The sequence below is a fragment of the Crocodylus siamensis genome, chromosome 12 (genome assembly GCF_052110815.1).
Source record: "Crocodylus siamensis isolate JL-2025a chromosome 12, ASM5211081v1, whole genome shotgun sequence".
Taxonomy (NCBI): Eukaryota; Metazoa; Chordata; order Crocodylia; family Crocodylidae; genus Crocodylus; species Crocodylus siamensis.
Genome location: NC_143406.1, coordinates 36,688,458 through 36,712,552, shown reverse-complemented (window position 1 = coordinate 36,712,552; position 24,095 = coordinate 36,688,458). Strand labels below are relative to the sequence as shown.

Genomic DNA, 24,095 nt, shown 5'->3' with positions numbered 1-24,095 from the left:
CCCATCTGGGTTCTCCGGCACGCGCCCGGCTCCTTGTTGTGGCGGCTGGAGTTGGAGCCTACTGGCTCCACAGCTGGTGTCTTCCAGCTGGCGTTCTGCTCCTCGCTCCTCAGCACTTGCTCAGCTGAATCTCCAGCTGCCTTTTGAGCAGCCCTTGCTTCTGGGGCACCATGCCCCCGGTGTTTGCTGATACGCAGGCTTAGGCAGCTGCGGAACTGCTGAGCCTGCATCGGTGTTTCCTTCCTGCTGACGCTCGTCCCAGCTCCTGAGGGAAGTACCGGGGTGCATCAGCCAAGGGTCTGGGCCACGTTGTGGGGGCTCCTGCCTCCCGTCTCATGTAGACCATGACTAGGTCCTGGACATATGACATGGTTGCACCAGTGTAAAACTGGAGGCGGACATACAGCATACAGCCCCATTGCAGTGCAACTCCCTTGACTCCATAAAAAACTGCAGTAAAAGTTCAGTTTTTACTCTGTCTCGGCATGTGCCTGCTCAAGGCAAGTAGGCTATTATCTACCTGTGTGGCAATATACTGTGATAATGCTTTAAGCACAAAGCTATCCAAGGAGAGCTGGTCCTTCCTCCACTCTGGCTTCCAGTGTACTTTACCACAGTGTACAAAAGCAGTGTAAATTACACTGGTAGAAATGTCCTGCATCCAAAGCCTACGACTGTGAAGTTTGAAAAGAAGGCAACTTATACTCCAGCCTCCATTTGACTTTAACGATTATCAGCCATGAAAATTTATGTTACAGTGAAATCCAAAGAGACCCTAATTGTTTCCTGGGCCCTGTACAAACACAGACAAACATGAGACAGTCCCTGCCCTGGGAGAAAGATATGAAAGCAGAAACAATATTAGGGAGGAAGATATGACACTACTCAGTGCACTGGAAATCTCTGCTTCTCAATACAATTAAACATTAGTTACCCCCAAACCAGATGAAAAAATCCTCTTAATCAAATGGAAATCGCAGCACTGACTTGTCTAGCCTTTGAATCCAGACAGTTACACTAACACAACATGCACCAAACAATGCGTGAAAGCCCCACAGTCTTAAAGGTTTAGATTTATACAACGAGTTGAAGGGACTACCCCTTGGACAATTCCACAGACTTAAAAGAATGGATGCAGAGAATTTATAAGCCATGCCATTTCTTTTTACCAGGTAATAATACACCCATTCAACACTCTGTTTTGAGACACATTTTTGAAAACTGATTATCTTTTGGAAAAATCCCAATAAACTAGATTGAGAGGAAGCAATCTGAAAAGCAGTCCTCACAGTATAAAAGAAAAGGACCCACTTGTCCGTTGTATGGAGGTACTTCTCTGAAGGACTATGAATGTGGGAACAGTCCTGCTTGACCTTCTGAAGGAAGAATTACAAACCAGCAGACTTTGTGAAGCTTTACTTCTGGCAATCATCCAAACTCTTCTTTCTATCACTCTCTCCAACTGGAAAGATCCCTTGCTACTGCTGACAACTAAAGAGGGAATGAATAAATACTACAATTTCCTTTCTGCTTACTGCATTTTCCATGTATTCACTGGCATGAAATTTTGTATCCATTTGAGAATACACAAGTAGAAAGGTCTCCAACTGTGAAGGAGGATAATATCCTATTTTTAAAAATCTCGCTTTGCTTTCTTTACATTTCAAGCAGGATTCTAGAAGGGAAAGACTCAAGATGCAAATTTCTGTCTACATTTTCAGCCTGTTTTTTTCCCCTGACATATAGTTAGGTGCAGATATAAAACACACAGAACATAGGCATTAATCTAGGCCAACTTCCAGGCCATTTGTGACATCTACAGTGTCTGACAACCTAACATTTTAGCCCTGTGGTTATTCCAGTTCTAGTGCATTTGGAAAAGGAGCATGCTTATTGCATGCAGTTTCATTCATGATACAAAAGAGGCTTGTCTGGCTATTTGTAAAGGTTGCAAGCTAGGGGAGAATATTTTTGCCTTTATCATTATTATATTATTCGTATCATTAGGTTATTTATGTATATATTATTTATATTCTTAGCAAAGAAAATACACTAGGAACTGTTATGATATAAAGGGAGACATAATTCTTGCCCAGAAAAGATTACAGTATAAAAAGACAAAAAACAGACTGGGTGGAAGACAGAAATAAAAGGTACAAGCAAAATATTCACAAGGAGATTATGTCCACAAGTAATTATTTTTTAATTAAATATATAATTATTTAATTTATATTGTGGTGAAGGTGGGGAAGAAAAAGTGAAACCGTAAGAAAGTTGGTAATTGTGATGGGAGAGATAGAGAAGAGGAAAAGGAGAAGCACAGCGGCCAGTAAAATGAGACAGGACATCTGAAGGGCCTTAGGGTAGGAAATGATTAGCCTGAAGGGAAACCAGCAACCAATGCAAAAGAGAATATGAGAAAAACCATATCCTCAGCCCAACTCCAAAGGTTGAGTGAATGATAATGTCAGCAGGGCCTGGAGGCTCCTCACAGCTACTGCTTTTGCTCCCTGTCTAGAGGAGGTGAAAGGACGTGAGGCCTAGTGCCTTAGAAAGGTCTCTCTCAGTCTGGGTAGGAAGTGGGAGGGTGATTTAGCCTCTGTGCTGCATGGGTGGTACAGGATGTCCTAGGGAAGAGATCCTAAAGGTCTGAAAACAGATTCTTTAGTCATAAAATCATAGACAAACAGGGCTGGAAGGGACCTTATAGGCCAGCTAGGCCAACTCCCTGCTCCAGGCAGGATCATTCTGTCTAACCACGCCAAATATTTGGCCTGCCTGCATTTAACTATTTCCAATGGCAGAATTTCCACATCCCAACTGTTTGGTCTGTTCCATTGTTTAACCACCCTCATAGGTAGAAAGTACTTCTGAATATTTAAACCTAAATCTCCTCTGTTGCAATTTAAATCTGTTAGTAGCTTGTTGCCACTGGACTTGAAGAACAATTGATCACTATCCTCTATATCAGTGTTTCTCAACCCCTGGTATGAGACCCCTGGGGGTACGCAAGACACGGGCACGTGGTACTTGGGTGCTGCGTTTTGACTTTGGCTTGTACCTTCCCCCCCCAAGTTGGAGGCACCTTTGCCTGTTTGGGCCAGAAGTTCTGGCTGCCACTCTTCCTGCCTCATCCGACATGCCGGGGCTTTTACTCCCTGGCTTCAGTGTGCCATGGGACACAGCGGGGAGGCCCCAAGCAGGCTGTTTTGCCCCAGGCCATGATCTGCGAGGAAAAAGTGGGAATTCGCTCACAGCGGCAAAACCGGTAGTGCCACAGTGCGACTTCCAGTTTCGTTTTTGCCATGTCAATTGGCAGGGAGTACGTAAGGTACCAAAGGATGAAAACCACTGTTCTATATAATAATCCTTCTTGTGTTCAAAGGCTCCTGTCAAATCATACCTCCCTTGTTCTAAACTCTCTTCATATGTTATACATCCTAAGCCACAAATAATTTTTTCTGCTCTCCTCTGGGCTCTTCCAAGTTTGTTGACATCTTTCTTGAAGTGTCATGTTCAAAACTGGAAAAAGGATTCCAGATGCATCACCAATGCTGAATCGAGTGGAATAATCACTTCCCATGTCTTGTATAAGCACTCCTGTTAATTCATCCCAGTATGCTATTAGCTGTGGTGCAACACTATTACACTGGTAACACATAGGCAATTTATGATTTACTTATAACCCCCAAGCCTTTTCGTTAGTGTTGAAGCCTAGCCAGTTGTTCCCTATGAAAGCACCTTCCAGCTGCAGGTGTTACTCCCCATGTGGAGTGGGTAAAAGAACTGCTAGACTAACCACCTGAGTGAGTGTCTCTGGGTTTAGCGGTAGGAAATGGGAGGAAGAGAAAAAATAGGTTTTATGTTTGTCTAAGAAGGGCCATGCATACCTGTGCCAACCACAAAAACTAAACAGAATTGTAGCTTGTCACGTACCTCTCAGGTCAGTATTTTCTGTCTGAAATGAATTGAATAAACATGGTTTCTTTCCCATAACACTCACTTTGTATGCCTTGGTAAAGACTATTTCTGTTCAATAAGGAATTTGTGGGTACAGCTTGAGACTAGGAATTGAAATACCCAAGCCCTACCTGTGGCTCTGCAGACTTCATGTCTGATATTCTGCAGGTCATTTTGTGATTCTGTGCCTCAGTTTCCTTCTTTGTAGAACAATATTTGCACATTTCACAAGAGTTATTTTGGCTTTAGATGGAAGGAGATTAATGGATGAAAGGCAGGTTGGCCAGGTCCAAAGCCCACTGAAGTCACTGACCTCAATGTTTTTCAATTACCATAACCTGCAAGTGTGAAAGATGAGCAAATGTAGGACTAGCCTTTACTACAGCATATCAGCTAACCTAAATAAATTTAATACCAGAGGTACTACTGAGAAGTTGTATTTGTTCATCTTTCTCACAGTCATTCTGGCTTATCTCTACTATAAATTATACTATCTTTCAATATTGTAAGAGGCCTTTCAATCACAAAAACTCAAATCAATGTATAAAACATTCACACGCAAACTACATGCCAAGATATGACCAATACAATGCTATGGTTGCACAGTAAAATGCAAAAAGTTAGCTTCCTACAGAAACTTTAAATCAGTCACTTTCGTAAATGACAGCTCTGTAGCTTCCCCCATGCAACAAATTCCACAACTGTTTGATTGCTTTTTCCTGTTAAATGCATTACTTACCCTACAAAGCTCAAGTAACGTTAATAAAGGACATTTTGCAAATGAAATACACATTAAATATATCCATAGAGTATGACTGCTTCACTGACAGAGTAGTGAAATACAGTAGTATGCAGAAAGCGCAGCCTGATTATGAAATGAACAAAACCAACCACCCATGCAAAATTACCCCTATTGGCCAACTGAGAACTGACAATGAAGTCAACTGTAAAGGCAGCTGAGCCCAGCAGACTTTGCCTAATTAGAATATTAAAAGGAGGGGGAAAAATTAATCTGTATACATGCGCTTATATATTTGCCATACAAAAAGCAACTAGCATTGTATTAGTAATCATGTATATATCTGCATATGTTATCTGCACAGTTCACTAAGGCACTAAAATAAATTTATTTTCTCAATATCTACATATTTGTTTTGGTTGACAGGTAAAAGCAGTGTCAACAGGGAGTAGGTTCTCTTGAATTCAATAGTGAGTGAATACTTTTATACAAAAGCAAAGATGCAAGTTGTTTCAATGCTCTGCACTATGCAAGTAATTCACAAAGAAACTGCAAAGCTCTTGTAATCCCAGTCAAGTCTCCGTATGTGAGCTGACCCTGGGCAGATGGCAGAAGAAACCATACAAGATTATTCACAAACACAAAACTACATGTCTTCCATTTGCAGGCAGTTGGAGGTGAATGTGAATGAAGCTGTATAATTTCTAAATCAATATTACATGAATTTCTCATAACATTAGAACATGCTAATTTTTCATAGCAGCACAAAATTATGCCTTTATTTTAATGCTTTTCCCCACACACTTATTTATTCTACTTTTGACGGCTGGAAAGTCAGAGATGTCAGTGATCCAGAAAATACAGCCCTGAGCCTATCCTTACTAAAAAGTAAAACTTCACTAGGATCAGGACATTACAGGAACCTTATTTTTATGTAGAACCGTATGTATAATTTGGTTATTTGTGCTTAGGTTTGTTTCATTATAATTTAACTGGAAACAATGCTAACAGACGGTATATATCTCCTTGCATAATTATGTGCAGAGAAAACACGTCTACATTTTATTTCTTTTTTCATTTGGAACTAAGATGTCTCCTTATCTTAAAGGTACAGTTCTAGTTTGAGAGAAAACATAAACTTATTTGTGTTCTGGGAAGCAAAATTCAGAGTTGCCAGATACAGTGACATCAGGGCAATACTTTTATTTCTTTTAAAAATGTTTGAATAATCAACACCTGAATAAGGATAAAATATTTGTTTATGCACTGGGTGTTGTAGAAAACATAATACATGGCAACTGTAGTGAAGCTACTGCAACCTTAGCTGTTACTGTCAATTCTACAGATGGAAACAATTTTAAAGTCACTTTACAAGCTGTTCATTTCTGGCAAACTCTTCAGAATTAAAGCTAGGAGGCACCGATCTAAACCTGTACAATTGAATACAGCTTTCATGTATCATTCTGAGAGAACTCAGACTGTAAGACCTTGTTTAGAAACATACTACAGAGAAAAGGAGACTCATAAGACTGGGGTTTCAGATTCAGTTAAATAAAATTGGAAGTACTGGAGTATAGCCAAAAGAGGTAACCTTCAAGTTTGGGATGTATTAAAACAAGCTGACATTAAAGAAACTTCTGAGTCACAGAGATGCTTTCAGAGGAAAAACATTAATTCTCTGTTAGGTATTTTTAAGCATACAGAATTCCCTGTTCTAATAAGAGAAAATCTGCTTTAAAACAGTGTAGAAATGTATTCCTACTTTGATGGTTCTTTTGGAGCACTTTTCAAACCTCGGCCAAATACTTGAAAAAAAACAACAGGTTTTTTTTCTTAAGAAGTAGTAGAACTTTCCCTTTTTGTTTCTTTTCATGTAAAGAACATTAAAATATTAGTACCACATTTAAAATTGACTGAGAATTTAATGTCATGTCTCTTACATAGGATGATATTGTTATGATCCGGGATCCTAGCTTCCTCTGTTAAAAAATCCAAAACTCTCTGATGAAACCCCCACAAAATCCATGTTTTTGCACTGTTATAATGAAATGCCACTACATATACAGGTATCAGTGGAACACAATATATCATTGATACATTTACAATTTAAAGCAATTTGGAAGCCTACCAGTGCCTCAATCATAATAAAACTAGCAAATTGCCCATCATGAAACATCTGCCCCGTGATGCCACCGCTCCGCCTCCGGCCCCATATGCCCCTCCCCACCCCCTGCATTCCCACTGCCCCCCATGTCCCCTGCACCTCCGCACCCCCGCTGTTCCTAGTGCGGCCCAGTGCAGCCCCCCAACCAGTGCAGCCCCCCAACCCCTGCTGCTCCACCCCACGCTGCCACCAGCTCCCAGGAACAGGGGGATGGGAATTTGCATGCTGCAGCAGCTGGTGGTGCAAAATGCCCCGCCTCCCTGCTTCCCCTCCCCCTCTCCTCCCTCCCTCCCTGCTGCCTCCCCTTCTGCTGGCTGTTGTCAGGGCTGGGCAGCAGCAGTGACAGCAGGGTGGGGCATGGCAGCAGCAGTGGGGCACTGCCACCAGAAACCTCCACCTTCCCTTCCTCTCCTCTTCCCTGCTGATTCCCCCTCCTTGCTTGCTGTTGTGGGGGGGCTGCACAGCAGATACCTCCCTCCCTCACCCCATAAGACTCCGGGCCCTCACAGCCTACTGGTGCGTGCCCTCTAGGCAGCGCATGTGCAGTTGGCTCAGAGTGTTACAGACAGACAGACAGACAGACAGACAGACTAAGGCTTTTATTATATTAGAATAAATTCTAAATACGTATATATTTTGGTATTTGATTTTGGGTTTTTTTATCATGGAAAATCAGAGCTCCTCCTGCCCCCTTTGCTCACCAGGACATGGGTCCAGCTGTGGCTGTCCCCCCCACTGCTCTGTGGCACTGAGCAACACTGATATGCTGGGAGCCCCTCACGCCCAAGCCACAGCCACCACAGCTCAGCCAGTGCCCCTCACTCCTGACCCACAGGCCCTGCCTACTTGCTACTTGTTCCCTCGCAGCAGCAGCTCCCCCTCTGCACCAGGACGCAGGTCCAACTGCAGCTGTCCCCCCACTGCTTTGTGGCACTGAGCACCCCTGATATGCCAGTGCCCTGCTCCTGCCCATGCCCCTGCCCCCATGCTCAAACCACAGCTCCCCAGCCCTGCCACTGACCCTGTATGTCCCGTGTGCCACTGTCCCCCAGCCAAAGGAAGCCTGACAATGGGCAAGGCCATGAATGCCTTGTGCCTCCCAAGGCTGGGAGAGCACAACGACCACCCACAGGCAGCGGTGACAGTGGCAGTGGTGGGGACATGGCAGCAGCGAGCAGGGACTGCCAGCAGGTAGCTGCGGTGATGTCAGTGGTGACAGCAGGCCGAGCAGGGACCAGCTGCAGATGGCTGCGATGGAATCAATGGTGGGAGTGGGGTGGCAAGTGCCAAATGGCGACTGGCAACTGCCTGCAGATGCTGCCGGCAATGTCGGTGGTGGGAGGGAGGTGATGAGTGATGACTGGTCACAGATGCTGCTGGCAGCGGCCAATCTTAGGAGGTGCACATGCACCCACATGTACCCCACCCCCTACATGTCGCCAATGGGTAAGGCAGCTGGGAGGGTGGCACGAAGAGAAGAGGAGGAGGAGGAAGGGAAGAAGCAGGGGGAGTGGGACTGGGATGTAGCAGGAGCTACTGAAGAGGCCATTTGGGGTCTGCTCCAGCTGCCTTTTAGCCTCCAAGCAAAGTGGGGCTGCCTCCTGCCTGTCAACTGCCCCCATGCAAGTCCCTGGCCTGCTGTGGTCACCACCCCACTACCTCTGCCCACTACACCTGGGTGCTCACCGCTCACATGGGTCCAGATGGTGGCACAGTATGTCCCAGTGAAGCAGAGCTGTCCCAGCTGTGGGATCATTGCAGCTCCAGTGGCCCCCACACAATTCCCATGGCCACTGCTGCCTTTACCAGCTGCAGATCTCAGAGCCACTCTGCCAGGACATGCTGTGCTTGTCCAGCCTGGCCTGTGCACTACCAGTCCTGAGTACTTTGACACACCCACCACTGCCATCTGCAACCATCTGGGAAGTGAGTGCCTAGGAGCAGTGGGGCAGGGGTAGTAGGCCAGGGACTATGGTGGGCCAGGGACTCACTTGTGGAGGCAACGGGAAGGCAGCAGCAGTCACCTCTTGGTGGGAGCTAAAAGGCAGCTGAGGCAGACCCTGTCTAGCCCCATGGGTGGCCCTTGTTGCATCCCCCTCCCACTTCTCCATCTGCATCCCATTTGCCCTACCTCTCACCAGGCCCTATTTTCTCTTTCCCCCAACCCCCTTCCCTGCAGGGCCAATCAGCAGGCCCCAAAGTCTATGATATCAGCCCCTGGGGCTGTGCAGGGACCAGAAAATCACTGGTTCCCTCATTCCTGACCTGCGGCCCCTCCCTCCCCCAGCTGCCCCCCCTTACCCTCAGGCCTCAGTCCCCACAGGCCCTACTTACCCTAAAGGCTGCAGGAGGCAAAGTGAGTTTGAGCCAGCCCTGGCTGGTCTGAGATTCTGAGGCCCTGCCCCCTCCTCCTCTCCCTCCAGACAAGGCTTAGGGTTTTGCACTCTTTTTGCAAGCAGCTCCTTCCAGGCTGGAACTCTGCCAGCCTGCAGAGAGCTGTTTGCAAAAGGGGAAACCTGCAATTTCCTGCGTCAAAGGGAGAAATCCTTGTTTTTCCCTTTTAAAAGAGAAAATCCATGTTTTTCTGTGTTTTTCAGCAGGAAGTGGAAAATCTGGATCACTGGTTTATGACTTCATATGACTAACGGGATAGATGAAAAGAAGCTGGGGTCAGAGAAAGGACATATTATTAATATACAAATCTTTTGGGGGGGGTATCCTCAAATTTTTATTAGAGGTGCACCGATAGAGGGGGCCAATACTGATAGCCAATATTTAAGGAGGCATATTGGCCAATACCGATCTGATTTCCAATACAGCTGCCTCCAGCTGGTAAGTCCGTTGTGGTGGAAGGGGAGGGGAGAGGGAAGGGGCATGAGGGGGCAGATCAGTACCCCCTGCAGTAAGGAAGGGGGCAGAGGCAGGAGTAGGCACTGCTGGTGTGGAACAAAGCTGCAGCTCGTGGGGGGGGCAGCTCCCACCACTGCTTGCATCCCAGGAGGGCAGGGGAGTGGGGCGTGTGCCCCCTGGATCTGCACGGGGTGGGGCAGGCAGGCTGAAGCTGTAGGCTGAAGCTGGGGCTGCGCAGGACTCTTCTTGGTGGGGCCTGGGCTTGGAGTGGGCACCAGCAGTGCTGGGAGGAGGTTGCAGCCACCCCAAATTTCACAGCCCCACTCCTAGCACCACCAGTGAATGCCTGCCTGGAGCAGCCCCGGCTCAATGCCCTGCCTCCACCCAGATGCCAGGCAGAGCCGAGGCTGCACCAGGCAGGCACACAGTGGTGGCTCTGGAAGCCACGCTACAGTGAAATTTCGGGTGGCTGCAGCCCCCTCCCAGTGCCACTGGTACGCATTCCAAGCCCAGCCCTCACCAAGAAGAGCTCCACGCAGACCCAGCTCTAGCCCACAGCTGCAGCCTACCTGCCCACCCTGCCTCACGCACGTGCCCCCACACTGCCCTTCCGGGGTGCAAGCAGTGGCGGGAGCCACTCCTCCATGAGCCGCAGCTTTGTCCCGCACCCGCCCTACCCCGGCTGGGCAGCGCCTACCCCTGCCACCCTCACTGTGTTGATCTGCCCTCCCCATGCCCCTTCCCTCCCCCCTCCCCTTCCACCACAATGGATTTACCAGCTGCACGCAGCTCACCAAACTGCCAGCTCTGCTCCTTGCTTCCTGAGTGCTGCCGCTGTGCGCAGCACGGTTATTTATCGGCCAAATTATTGGCCCCATTGGGTCGATTTCTGATACAGCAAATTTTCTTTATATCAGTACTGTTCTGATATTGGACCGATGTATTGGTGCACCTCTAATTTTTATTACTTATTGTACTATTCTGATGGGAATTGTTCTATTTCTTCTTTATAAAATAATTTTATTTCTACTTAGTGTGATGATATGAAAATGATAGACAGAGGTTAACATATATAACTAGACTGTCAAAATATAAAAATTAAAATTTACATACCCAAACACACACACACATGTTAATTCTGTGAATCTAATGGTATTTAAGACATCTTACTAAGGAGAGTTTGGATGTTTACTATGCTTATATGTGGGCTATTTTAATTTTTACCTTAAGGTTCCTTGCTTTTCTGTTCTACTAGATAGAAATTGTTAATTTTGATATCGAGATTTGTTAAAAAATTTTAAAGTTTCTAGACTTTGATAGTGTACTGCAATTCAAAAAATCCAAAACTAAAAACTGCAGGTCTATGACATGGCTAAAGATTAAAAGTTAAATGAAAAACATAGACTGTTTACATCTCTAATGCTGTATCCAGGATATATAAATAGTCAACATTATAATTGAATCATATAAACTGTAGCTTTCATTGGCAATATTGTTGGCAGAGAACAAAGAGGTAATGGACAAGGAGAATGAAACTTCCTAACTACTAAATCAGTTGTTCTCAACCTTCTTAGACTCAAGCCACTCCCCTGTCCCCGCCCGCCGCCCCCCACCACATTAGACTCAAGGCAGTCCTCAAAAAGTGCCGGGTGCTTAACTTTTTAAGCCTATCTTTTGGGCCCAGAAAAATCAAGAGTAGTTATTCTGCCGCAAAGAACTCAGAAAAACCACAGAGGGTGAGAATGTTTTTTGTCATAGCAGATTCCTATTTGAAATCTCTTGGCTTACTTTTTGCAAACACCAAACAGTGCTAATATGGTGCAGCATATCAGAGGTTGCCCACCCATGACAGATTTAAGGCACATAGACAAGGCAGACTTGCTGTACTGTTGTAGCTGTCCACTCCTCTACCACCAAGCTGTCTCCCAACATCTATGAATACCATGAAGCTCTTCTCTCTCTGAAACTGTGACTCGAGTGTAGGTATTTCCAAGTCCAACCATAAGAAAAAAATGTCAAGACAGATCAGCTTCCATTAATACACTGGACATATTTTCAAAAGTGTTCCACATTAAGGAGGTTTCACTAGCAACAAACCAGGCCACTTCATTAAAGGTGCCTGCAGAGGGACTGTCTTGCGAATCTGGCCAATGGAACTTCTTTACTCTTTCAAAGTGGCCTGCTGCTTCCTTTTATTCTCTTTGAAAGCACTACAACAAAACTCATACAACCTAGCAAAAGAGAGTCTTCCAAAACTATAATACAGCTCAAACCTGAGGAGAAAATATAGAAAGCTGGAAAGTGACAAAGTCTACGCTTCACCCCCAAAACTGAAAGTGTTACCTCTCAGGCACAAAATTATGAACTGTATGCAGGGATTTTTGAATAAATTGGTCATAGGTTAGGCAAGCAATCTCTGACTATGCAGCCTGAAAGATCTCCCTGTTATCACATCACCAAGCAGTGCCTAAAAGCAGGGTTATTTGTTCATTAGTATAAGGATATTCATAATACACCAATTTGAAATGGCCTCCACTTCAGAATAATGAAGTATTTAGCAGTCCCAGACCAATTTCTGTACAAATGATCCTGGCATAAAATACCTTATGGACAACCAAGTCAAGAAGCATCACAGAGGCCTTTGTTTTGCCTGAATAGGAAAGAGTATTTAAAGGGGACAATTTAAACACATTTAAGCTCTATTACTTCTTTTTGGAATAACTAGAGGGAGAAGAGGAATATGAAAAAGGATACTTACTATTTGAGTGCTGCACAATACTTACTGGTCTTTTAGCCAGTCCTTCACAAACGGGATAGAGAAGAATTCTGTGAATGGCTCATCTTTCCTCTTTGCATTTTGACTGATAATAAAAAAGGAAAACAGCACATGCTTATCTCAGTTGTTGCTGCTCTATTTGTGAACTGATGTTACAGAATCATTATGAGTATTTGAAATTCAGACCCATGATTAACTTACTTGTATAACCACTCAGTCAGGAAATCACAGGCAATAAATTTGGTCCTTTTTCTCTAAAAACAGAAGAGAGTTTCAAATTATTTTCAAATAATCTTTGAACAAGTCACATGTTCTTAGCAGTGGAGGGTAACGACAGATAAACAGACTGCTCTTGTTAAATAAAACATATATTGTGGCTGCTTTAATTTTACAACTGAGCAATATTACTGGCTTAGCAAAAATTGTACTGGAATCATTTTCCAAGCCAACTCTAGATATGTCCAGTTTGATATTTAAACCAGTACCCTGATTTATGTTGCATTATAGCTATGACAAATTACTTTCCAATTCTTTCCAGGTGGCAGTTTCTTTGACAGAAGGAATTAATGGAGCTCATGTAAGAAAATATACTGCACATGACTGTACATACATTCAAAGGCATTATCCCAGCCTTGCAACATTCCTTAACCTATTAATGACACAAATATTAACTTTTGAATAATGTTATACATCAAAGTGCTAAAACAAAGAACAGATTTAGAACAAACTACTCAGTTCTGAGACAAAGCGGCTTCCCACTAAATCAGAACAGAAGAGACCCATCCCATTTTAAACTCGTATGTGCTAGCTGGAATATAAAAGTTATGAGGCAAGAGAAATAAGAAGGCGAGTGAGCTGAATGTGCCAGCCACCCTGGTAGACTTTGTGGCCTTGCTCCTTAAATTCAGAAGCCGAGTTCAGTATTAATACAAGCAATGAAGTTATAGGGAGATATCTATGCACCTACGGGCAGTTTCATACTGTATACGGCAGTCCCTTCAACATAGTGAGAACTTTAATTTCTCATTAAATTTAGCAGTTGAAGGCACTCAGCATAATACAAGATTAAAACAATTACTGTAGTTGTTTTTCTCAATCTAAAATAAAAGCCTGAATGGTTGCATTGACTGTTTTGTATAGAAAAAAACTTTTCTTACACAAAACTTGAAAACATATCAGTGCTATCCGTGTGCCAGAGAAATAAATGCAACTCTTTTGATGAGCAGAGCTCCTACTGGGCAACAGAGTGGCCCAGAATGAGAGTCTAGAGCAAGAAGTAGAGTGCACTGAGACAGGGGGCTGAGAGAGGGATTGTATTTAAGCACTGCAAACTGCTTACCCCAGTGCACCTGACCAGTTGAGTAGGCAGGTGTGACTAGCAAGAGGAACACTTTGGGAAAATATGTGCACCCAATGGAAATTAAAGGGTGCAAAGAGGCTGTGGCTTTCTCTGGCTTGCCCAGGATGTACAGAGGAAACAACTGCATTAGGACTATTGTATGTTTGGAGAGCTAATAGGAGTGACTTCCAACTTTTGTAATAATGTTCAAAGAAAGAACAAAATGAAACCCAACTGCACAGGCCTAGGCATCTGTTCTGTTTAGCATTATAAAAGCAAACATTAGCATAATCTGAAACCTTAGATCTGAGGGGCTTCAATAAAAACATTTTTAGACCACAATAATTTTAGAAAAAATTGTTTGACCTGCTAATTCTGGTTTGCCAAATTACAGTTCATACCAAAACTGACATGTATGCAAAAAGGAAAAAAGGCTACTCAGAACACAGAACTAAAAATTTTGCTTTGATGTGGTTAATGAAATCAAATACTATGCAACTCAGATGCCACATCTTTGCTCAAGATACTGTCTGACTGCACTGCACTCCCATTAGGCATTGATAAACAGTTCTGTTGTTGCTAGTTACAGTAGTAAAATAAAACTTTTCTTCTCTCCTAAATTGCAGCTTTACTATTCAATTCAAAATCGTTGTCACTTTCTACAAGTGATTATTAATGACAAAACAAATATAACTGTATAAAAACAGACATCTAATGCAAATAGTCTGAAAATTATTTAAATTTGCTAATCATAAATAAATTGTATAATGACAGGGTTAGGCTTTTTTCCTTTTACAAAACATGCATTGTTTCTAATGGTGTTTACAGCACTATTTAGTTTTGAAGTCTTGTTCCATACAGTTAGCAAGTGCTGCCAACGCTATTCTATTATACACACTGTTGAAATAAGCAAGCAATCCAACATGTACGCTGGGGCACGCTGGGAGATATAATCACTTCTGAGGCAGAGAAAGAAAATGGTGGTAATGTTGTTTTCCTTTTGTTGGGGGCCAGCATGGACGTGTTGTGCATACTCAGGCACACGGAGAACAGGCAAAGCATTGTGTCACTGTTTCACTAAAAACACGATCTGTTGAGTGGTCGAGAGAAGGAGGTAGGAAAAAAACATGTGTACATCCAAATATTCATATATACTGTACAGTACTAAGAGTCAAGGATAAGTGCCAAATAACATCCCAGACCAAATGCACAGGACTGAGCAGACCATTTGGAGATAAAAAAAGCAGGTGAAACCAGCTCAGAGTAAAGGGGAAAGAGAAGGAAGGAAAGAAATTAAGGACCGAGAGCCAAAATCTCTTACAGCTGGAACCCCAGGCAAATATTCCATATTCTAAAATAGCACAAAATTTTACCTCCCACCCCTTCCTCCCCTCGAGAATCCCTAGCCAGGAGCAGTAACTTCAATGCAAAAGCAGCACAAATGAGAAATGATCATGGAATCAAGTTGAAAAAGAGCAACCAGCATCTGGGGCCAAGTGGCAGAATTTCATGCCTACAATGGAGAACAGAGGGCAGAGTTAATGACTCAGGGACAAAAGCAGAAAGCAGCATTTAGGACCAACTAGAAGGAGTCTCTGCCGAGTCCTGGGAGCAGCAGGCAGATGCAATGAACAACTGAGAAATAATTAATGGCATCTGCAGTTTGGAACATATTTTGCAGCTATTTCAGAAAAGAAAATCACCTTCTGTATTAAGTCTGGTTCTGTTCCTTTGGCCTTAAAACAGTTAGTAGCTACAACTGCTCATCCTTTATCATGATAGTTATTCTTTGCCTGTGACTAGGAAAATTGGCAGGTTGTGTTTCCCTAGACATTCCTTGGCAAGCCAAGGAGAATTTTAAGGGGCCAGGGCTGTAGATCCTTTCACAGGGAATGAATTTTGCACTCCCTTAAAGTCACCTAGGAGACTGTCTGGGAAGGGTGATTTACTGATCAAGTGTAGGGCAACATTCAGTTCCATCACAGCCTTAGTAAGCCCTTTGTCAATGAAGGCTGCCTCCTAAATCAGTCCATCACTCAGGTGGTTTACAATCCTTGGGCAGTCTTAAATTCAAAGAGATCACGTTGCCAAGAACACTATTTTTATCTATGCTTGGCAACATAATTGTGACCTTTACTCTTAGATGGGGCCTTCCCCAGTGTTGCCTAAGCCTTTACCACCACCAGAGGGGACTTTGGAGTGCTTTACATAAAACTATGCTTAAAAACTCCTACAATGTGGGTCTGCTTGCTAGACTACAGTATACCATAGAGCAGTGGTTTTCAACCTTTTTTCATTTGTGGACCCCTAAAAAATTTCAAATAGAAGTGTGGACCCTGTTGAACTGTGATTGATCATAGTAATCTTTTGATTGATCATAGTAACCTTTCATGGACCCCTTAGACATATTTTGCAGACCCCCGGGGGTCTGCAGACCATAGACTGAAAACCAATACCATAAACTGTGGTTCCAGGTGCAATTCAAAACAGGCTTTGAGGAAATAATAACTATAATCTTTATTTTCCTAGAGAATACCTCTCCACCCTAACAGGACTGCACCCTAACAGTTGGGAGAAGCAAGAGCGCTTTCTCTGAAAGCCCACAATCCTGAGGGTGCAAAGTGCAGACCAGGTGTTCTCTGTTGGCGGTTGAGACTCTGGGATTTGTTCTCCTGCTACTCTGACAAAACACAAATGTGTTCAACTTCAAGCCAAACTACAAAGCTTTACACACCCCAACTTTTTCTGCCTATGGGGTGCCTCAGGCAGGGTTTACATGATTTTTTGTTGTGTAGGTTGTTCCATGTTCATCAGTTAATACTGTCAGGTTAGTATGCTTTCATTTTCTTATAATTTATGTAGCTGTACCTACAGGCTCTGATATGGGCATTTCAGAAATTTCAAAATAAAAAAAGTATAAACATTTTTAAATGGAACTGATTTCATATTTATAACGAGACTGTATTTTCCATCTGAATAATTTATTATAAGGGACTTGAACACTGCATATAAAACAAGCATCTATACATAAGTGAGAGCTCATGGATGGTAAATCATACTTTGAAACTGTAAATGAAGCCTCAGTTGCCTATTAGGGACAGTGAACACTTGTACTATTAGAGGTGGAACTCCAGAAGATCCTGTGCCTCTATCAGCTTCTTTGACAGGAAGCATGGGACAGCTTTTAGCTGTCATGTAGGCCACTGAGTTCCTTCATTATTACTTGTAGTGAACCATTTCACTTTGGTCATAAACTACAACCCTCCAAAATCAAAGGCGTAACTGAGCACTTGAGTGCCCTGGGTGGCAGGGCTGCCTCTGGATGCGGCATGTGGCAATTCAAGGAGGTAGCAAAGAAGACAGTGACACATAAAAGACAGAGAGCAAAAAACAGAGCAACAGATCTGGCAGGGAGCACAGGGCAGAGAACAGAAAGCACAGCAACATGTCAGGCAGGGAGCAAAAGGTAAAACAGCAGATCAGGCAAGAGAAGGGGATCAGAGTAGCACTTGGAGAGGGTATGAAGATAACCTGGTGGGGCTCTTGTCAAAAAGGTTGGCCCCTACACATGATGTGTTCTCAAAGGAAAGCCAAGTAATGTACTAGCACACATTGGGGACCAATTTACTGTTCCAACAGCTAGACAGCTGGCCCAGGAACAGAATGTGAGGAGTGTCCGACTGCAGGGAAGAAACCAGGGAGTCCATACAGTTAAGGGGCTACCACCCTCTAGAGCTACAAGCAATTCCCCAGTGGTAGGGAAAGATCTTGGAAAACCCTATGGGTGTGTCCAGACAAGCATGTACAGACCTCTTGCAGCATCCCAAACCAGTTTGAGATGCTGCAGAAGGCATGCTGTGAACCAGTTTGAGATGCTGCAAAAGTCATCCAGGTATCAAAAAACCCCAAAAAAACAAACATGAGGGAAAAAAGTGGGACAGGGCACAGTCCTGGACTGTGCTGAGGTAACCAGGGTCCTCTGGAGAGATGCTCTGGTTTCTGGCCAGAGCTTCTCTAAGTGCTTTTGCTACCCCAGCACGCAGGGCTCGCCCCCCGCGGCGTGCTAGGGCAAGCAGAAGCGCAGCAAGGATCGGGACCTGAGCACTGTTGGGGGTAAGTAGAACTGGTGGGGGGGTACTGTGGGTATTCCTGCAAACCCATATCACCCCAGCACACACCTTGCATGCCCAGCTGCCAGGCAGGATGAGACCTGCTGGCAGGATCTGTGGCTGCAGGGCTACTGTCCCCACATCCTAGTTAGTGAAGGGGTCAGAGGGAGCTCTAACTGTTCTATGATAAGAAAATCAAAAACAAATAGCAAAACATATTGATATTTACAATTTATTTTATTATGATGATAGAGACACCGGCAGGCTTCCAAATTGCTTTAAAATTGTAAATATATCAATAAAATATTGCCCAGCTGATCTCTTTTTCTCTCTCTCTTTCTCTATACAGTATATATATAGTGGTCTTTTGTTTTAATTGTGGAAGAACATGGATTTTGGAGTATTTTAAAGAGTGAATTTGGGATTTTTTTTTAATCAGAGATTTTGCAGTTTTTAAATTGGGAACACCAGAATTCCTGCTAGTGAGGCAGGTGGCAGGACCCAGGCAGAGAAGCCTGCTCAGAGCTGGCACCTGGGACCTAGCTGGAGGTGGCTGACCTCCTGGCCACTTGGGGCCAGGAGGACATGCTTTGACAGTTCAAAGCAGGCCACCACACTGAGAACAGCTTCCAAGCGATAGCTGCCCAGATAGCAGGGCAGTGGCACCAAGACAGTAGTGCTGCACAAAGGCCAATTGTGCAGCCACATCCTACTGGCAGCTGCCTTTGCTGCAGCCATGCAGTCCCCATGTGGGTCTGGTAGGCATGCAGCCTTGGAGCCACATGCTGTTGCAGGTGGTAACAGGTCGCAGCCAGGCAGCAGCCCCCACTGCCAGACTGCTGCAGTGGGTAGAGGGTGCAGGAAACTCTCAGGGCTGCTTCAGCAGTCCAGCTGGCACAAGGGGTAGTGTCCCCAGGTACCAACTGGCCAGGCTTCAGAAACTCTTGAGAGCAAGCAGCCCTGAGCTGCTTGCCAGGGCAGGTTTTTATACTGCTGTTTTTATACTCTAGCTCCCCTCAGTTGTAGATCCGAGAGGAGCTGGGCAGTGTTATTTTTCCCCAAGTGGCACAACTTGCCCCCCACCAAAGTTCATGTCTGGGCATGTGCACTGAGGCAAAAATCCCCAGCTCAAATTTGTACTGCTCCTGTTTGAGCTGCTGCAAGCGCACATACCTGCATGTGTGGATACGCCCTATGAGTTTTCCAGTAAGTTTTGTCCTGCTTTGGGAAGATCTGATGCCATCCATGGACATTATCTGACACAAGAATCAGGAAGAACAGTTATGTGCACACACAAATATGACTTTCACATAGAGGAAAGTGCATTGTTTTAGAAAAAAGGGAGGAGAGAGGTCAAACAGTTATCAGGTCTCAGCTTCAGGTTTTTTTTCCATCTGCTTCATAGTAAACTCTCAGACTTCACGTGCAGCTAACTTCTAGTCCAGAATTCAGCTATGTAAGAACAAATCAGTCTCCCAGAGGAGTACTCCCCAGGCTTGCCATGACAATAACAGCTGTGGTTCCAACAGCCTAAGAACATGCCGTAGTACTGTGCTTTAAAGAGCCAGCTCTTTCACAAGAAAGCCTTTCGTTAGATTAAGTTAGATGCCAAATCCTACTGCAAGGCCAAATCGTGACATTCACTGCACCTAAAGCCCACTGGCAGATTTTGGACCAATCTCTTTATAAAATGGTTATTCTAAGGCATGGTATTAAAGTATGCACAGTAAATGAGCCGTGTCTCATTGCGAATTATTTCAGAAGGTAAAATCTATACTTCTTTGACAGGGAAGTAAAAATCATCTCACATTTCACTCTGTCTGAGATAATTTGTTCTTTCCTCTGTAATGAATAAAATAACTAATCAAAATAGTGGTGTAGTTATCACTGAAAATAATGAACTGAATTCACCTTAGTGTATCTCTATTAAAGTAAGTAAAGTGATACCAGAGATGAATTTAGCCAGTAGGTGGTTTTTTATACTATGCACTGTTCCATTGTTAGTGAAATATGAAGATCTACAGCAGCCTGCCTTTAGAAGGAAAAAAATGACATAAATTGACCTGCATTTGGCACATTCCTCCTATGCTGCATATATCAGGATAAACACAGGAAAGGTTTGCACAATGTGTATTGTTAACCTGCAGATGTGTTTATAAACTATTTATACACAGGAATCATTTTCCATTCTTTATTTTATACATTATGTGTTTTGTACAATACACTGCAAAAATATCATTAATGTCTAGATGAATTCACTGCAAGCTACAAAGGTCATTAATGGTTACCATTCCATTCACTTTCCTTTCCTTGATGTATTTTTTAATGTAATACATTTTGTCAGAGATTCAGTTACAACCTCCCTTTCCTGTGACTATTTCCATACAAGCTGAATGAAATATCAGAATAACAGTTATCAAAAATTCTTACATTTTGTTCAATTTTTATTCTGAAACAAATGAACATATTGCTCAATTCTCAAGTGAAAATAAGTGAAAAAGTCTTTTCTCAGAAACAACTGAAAACAGACAGGATAAAGGACAAACAAAAAACTGTAGGAAAAGATCCTGATACAACAGGGGAATAAACCAGGAGATATAAATGGTTTATCCCAATTTTTAACTGAAAAATTAAGCTTTTGCATTATTCATATCAGCTTGACGTCTGAGAACGCACCCAGAAGTTGGATGTTCTCAAAACTAATGTTTCCACATGTTAGATTGTTTATTTGGTTCTCATAATGCTTTAGGCTGCAAAATCCTATCTTAAAATTAAAAAAATTAAATTCCTTTTGCTTTTCTTTCTTTTTGTGCAAGATCTTACTGATTTATTTCAAGAGAAAACTGACAAAGTTAGACATCCCCTTCCTTGTCTCTCTCATTCTGTCTTCTCTTCTCACTTCTCATATAATTTTGTCCTCCCATGCTCTTAGAAATTTGTCTGCTCTCCACCACAAACGCCTCCATTTGACTATACCTAATCTCCCTCGCCTCCATAGTCCATGATTTTCTACCCTCTTAACTCTCTATTTCTCTAATTGCTCTTTTAGAAGAGGGAAGTTTGAGGACCTGGGAAACTACAGGACAATTAGCTTAACTTCTATTCCAGGGAAAATCCTAGAAACATTCATCAAAGAGGCTACATGCAACAAACTTGCAGAAGGCATGATACTGAATGACAGCCAGCATGGCTTCATTGCTGGCAGGTCTTGTCTGACCAACCTCATTTCTTTCTATGATCAAGTGACTCATCACCTGGATGAGAAAAAAGTGGTTGACAGCATATACCTTCACTTCCAGAAAGCCTTTGACCTGGTATCTCACAAGGTTCTGATCAGAAAACCAGAAGATATTATCAGGCTCAACTGCGGGACTGTCAAGTGGGTGCAAAACTGGTTGTGGTAGAGGACACAGAAAGTCCAAATAAATGGATCGGTGTTGTCCTCATAAGATGCGGGTAGCAGCGTACCCCAGGGGTCGGTACTTGGCCCAGTGCTGTTCAACATCTTCATCAACAACATGGATGAGGCGGTGAAAAACCCATTGGCCAAGTTCACGGACGACACCAAGATATGGGGTTTTGCGAACACACCTGCAGATAGGCTGCAGATGCAAGCAGACCTAGACAGGCTGGCATGTTGAGCAGAATGGAACCAGATAAGATTCAACGTAGAGAAATGCAAAGTGCTGCATCTAGGAAGGAAGAACCCCCAGCACACCTACAGGCTGGGCATTGCTAACTTGACCAGCACTACAAATGAAAGGGATCTGGGGGTAACAACAGATCCCAGCATGAACATGAGTCGGCAATACAACATAGCAACCGCTAGGGCCAATAAAACTCTGGCATGCATCAATGGATGCATCTCCAGTGAAATCAAAGAAGAGGTTCTCCCACTTTACTCAACGTTGGTACAGCTGTGACTAGAGTATTGCATCCAGTTCTGGGCACTGCACTTCAACAAGGGTGTATTAAAGCTCAAGAGAGTCCAGAGAAGGGCCACTCATATGATCAGAGACTTGCATGGCAAGCCATACAAGGAGAGGCTGGGGGATCTTGGACTCTTCAGCCTAAAGAAAAGAAGGCTGAGAAGGGACCTGATCGCGGCTTACTGCTATATCAGAGGCGTACATCAGGGGCTCAGTGAACAGCTGTTCACCAGGGCACCCTAGGGGAAAACTAGAAACAATGGCCACAAACTCCTGGAAGACAGTTTCAGGCTGAACATTAGGGAAAACTTCTTCACAACTAGGGTGTCCAGACTATGGAACAAGCTCCCCCCAGAGGGGGTGCAATCAAGAGGTCTTCAAGAGAAGACTGGATGGTCACCTGACCCCAGATGTCTTTCCTGCTCATGCAGGGGGCTGGACCTGATGATCCTTCAGGGTCCCTTCCAGCCCTATGATTCTATCAGCTGCCTTGAAGGATCCTCCTCATCTTCCCTTCTTGTGGGGTTTCCAGAGGCTCTCCCTCTAGTCTGTCTTTTTCCTTTCCTTCTACACCTTGGGTGCCTATACATGAGCTGGAGGGCTGCTCCAATGCACTGTAATTACAGAGCAGGCTCAAGTAATCAAGTCTGCTGGAGCGTAGTAATTACTGTGCTTCAGCCAGGCTCTGCGTCTCATGTATCAGCATCCCTGTGCTTCAAAATGGCAGCGCGGGTGCTTTAACTAAAGCTCATTCAACTCGCTCTAATTAAACTTGTTCAAGAAGCTTTAGTTCAAACACCCCCACGACTATTTTGAAGTGTGGGGACACTGAACAGATGTGATGTGGAGGCTGCAGGAGTGCATTATTTAGCACACTCCAGAAGACTTAAGTAATCACATTAATTAGCACGTGTTGGAGCAGACGTTCAGCACACGTATAGGTGTGCTTAATGATTTCCCTTTGGACCTTCCAGTATTTACTGTATAACATCTCTTAAGATATGGCCTTTGCTAATCATCCACTCAGGTACAACAGTACCAGGCCCTTGTCATCTGGTGTCTGGATTAGGGGTGCACTGATAGACATTTCTGGGGTTGGTACCGATAGCCAATTTTTAAGGAGCCATATTGGCTGATACCAATCCAATTTCCGATACCATCCTGGCAGCTTGGAGAGCTGCATGCAGCTTTTAAGTCTGGTGTGGTGGAAGGGGAGGGAAGGGGTGTGGGGGGCAGATCAAGGCTCCCATGGTGATGAAGGAGTGGAGCTGGGGCGGGCATGGGATGGAACTGCAGCTTATCCATGGAGGTGTGGGGGGGAGCAGGGGGGAGGTTTCCGTCGCTGCATGCCACTGGTCTGGAAGTTGCTGGTCTGGCACTTTCCTGCTTGCCCAGTGGCTCCTGCCACTGCTCCCACCACTCGTCCAGGAGGGCATGTGCGTGGGGGAAATGTGCCCCTGGACTTGTGCAGGGCAGGGCTGGGTGGGCCAGGAAGAGCCCCACGCAGCCCCAGCCCAGCCCTCCCCACCCCACACAGATCCGGGAGCACACAGCCCTCCCATGACTTCCCGAATGAGCAGTGAGAGCAGCAGCGGGAGCCATCAGATGAGCAGGCGAGTGCCAGGCCAACGGCTCTTGGGTGAGAGGCATACAGCAGCAGGAGCAGCGCCCCCCCCCCCCCCCCTTCCTCCGGGTGAGCGACAGCTCCATCCTGCGCCCTCCCCGGCTGGGCAGTGCTTGCTCCAGCCCCTCTCTCACTGCAGAGGCCTTGATCTGCCCCTGCACGCCCCATCCCTCCCCCCTGTCCTTCTACCACACCAGTCTTACCAGTTGCACACAGCTCTCCAAGCTGCCGGGCTGTGCTCCTTGCTGCCTATGTTCTGTGCTGTGGTTGCACACACGCATGGGCACTTATTGCCCAAATTATCAGCCAAATGAGGCCAATTTCATATATGATCAATTTTCTTTATATCAGGGCCGATCTGATATTGGACTGATGTATCGATGCACCTCAAGTCTGGATTACTGCAACTTCTTTCTCTAGCCTTTGCAAATGCAGTTTCATCCTGCTTATCTCCATTCAGAACGCTGGTCAAAGATCAGTTGTTGCTTCATGTGTTGCCTTGTGTTGGTTTGGGCATGTCACCCCTCTCTCTGCAGTCCATAGCTGGGTCCCCCTTCTCTGTTACATCAAACCTAAGTGTCTTGTCTTCATCCTGAATGCCCTTT

The 24,095-nt window shown here is 44.5% G+C and overlaps 1 protein-coding gene across 1 annotated transcript in view; it reads right to left on the bottom strand.

The window, feature by feature from the left end:
* Window positions 1-24,095, bottom strand: part of IQCK (IQ motif containing K) — an 86,570-nt gene that overhangs the window by 44,526 nt on the left and 17,949 nt on the right. The window contains exons 5-6 of the mRNA XM_090023745.1: window positions 12,691-12,743; window positions 12,497-12,574 (exon numbers count right to left, since the gene is read on the bottom strand). Of these exons, the coding sequence (XP_089879871.1) occupies window positions 12,497-12,574; window positions 12,691-12,743 (131 nt within the window). The remainder of the gene's footprint in view (window positions 1-12,496; window positions 12,575-12,690; window positions 12,744-24,095) is intronic.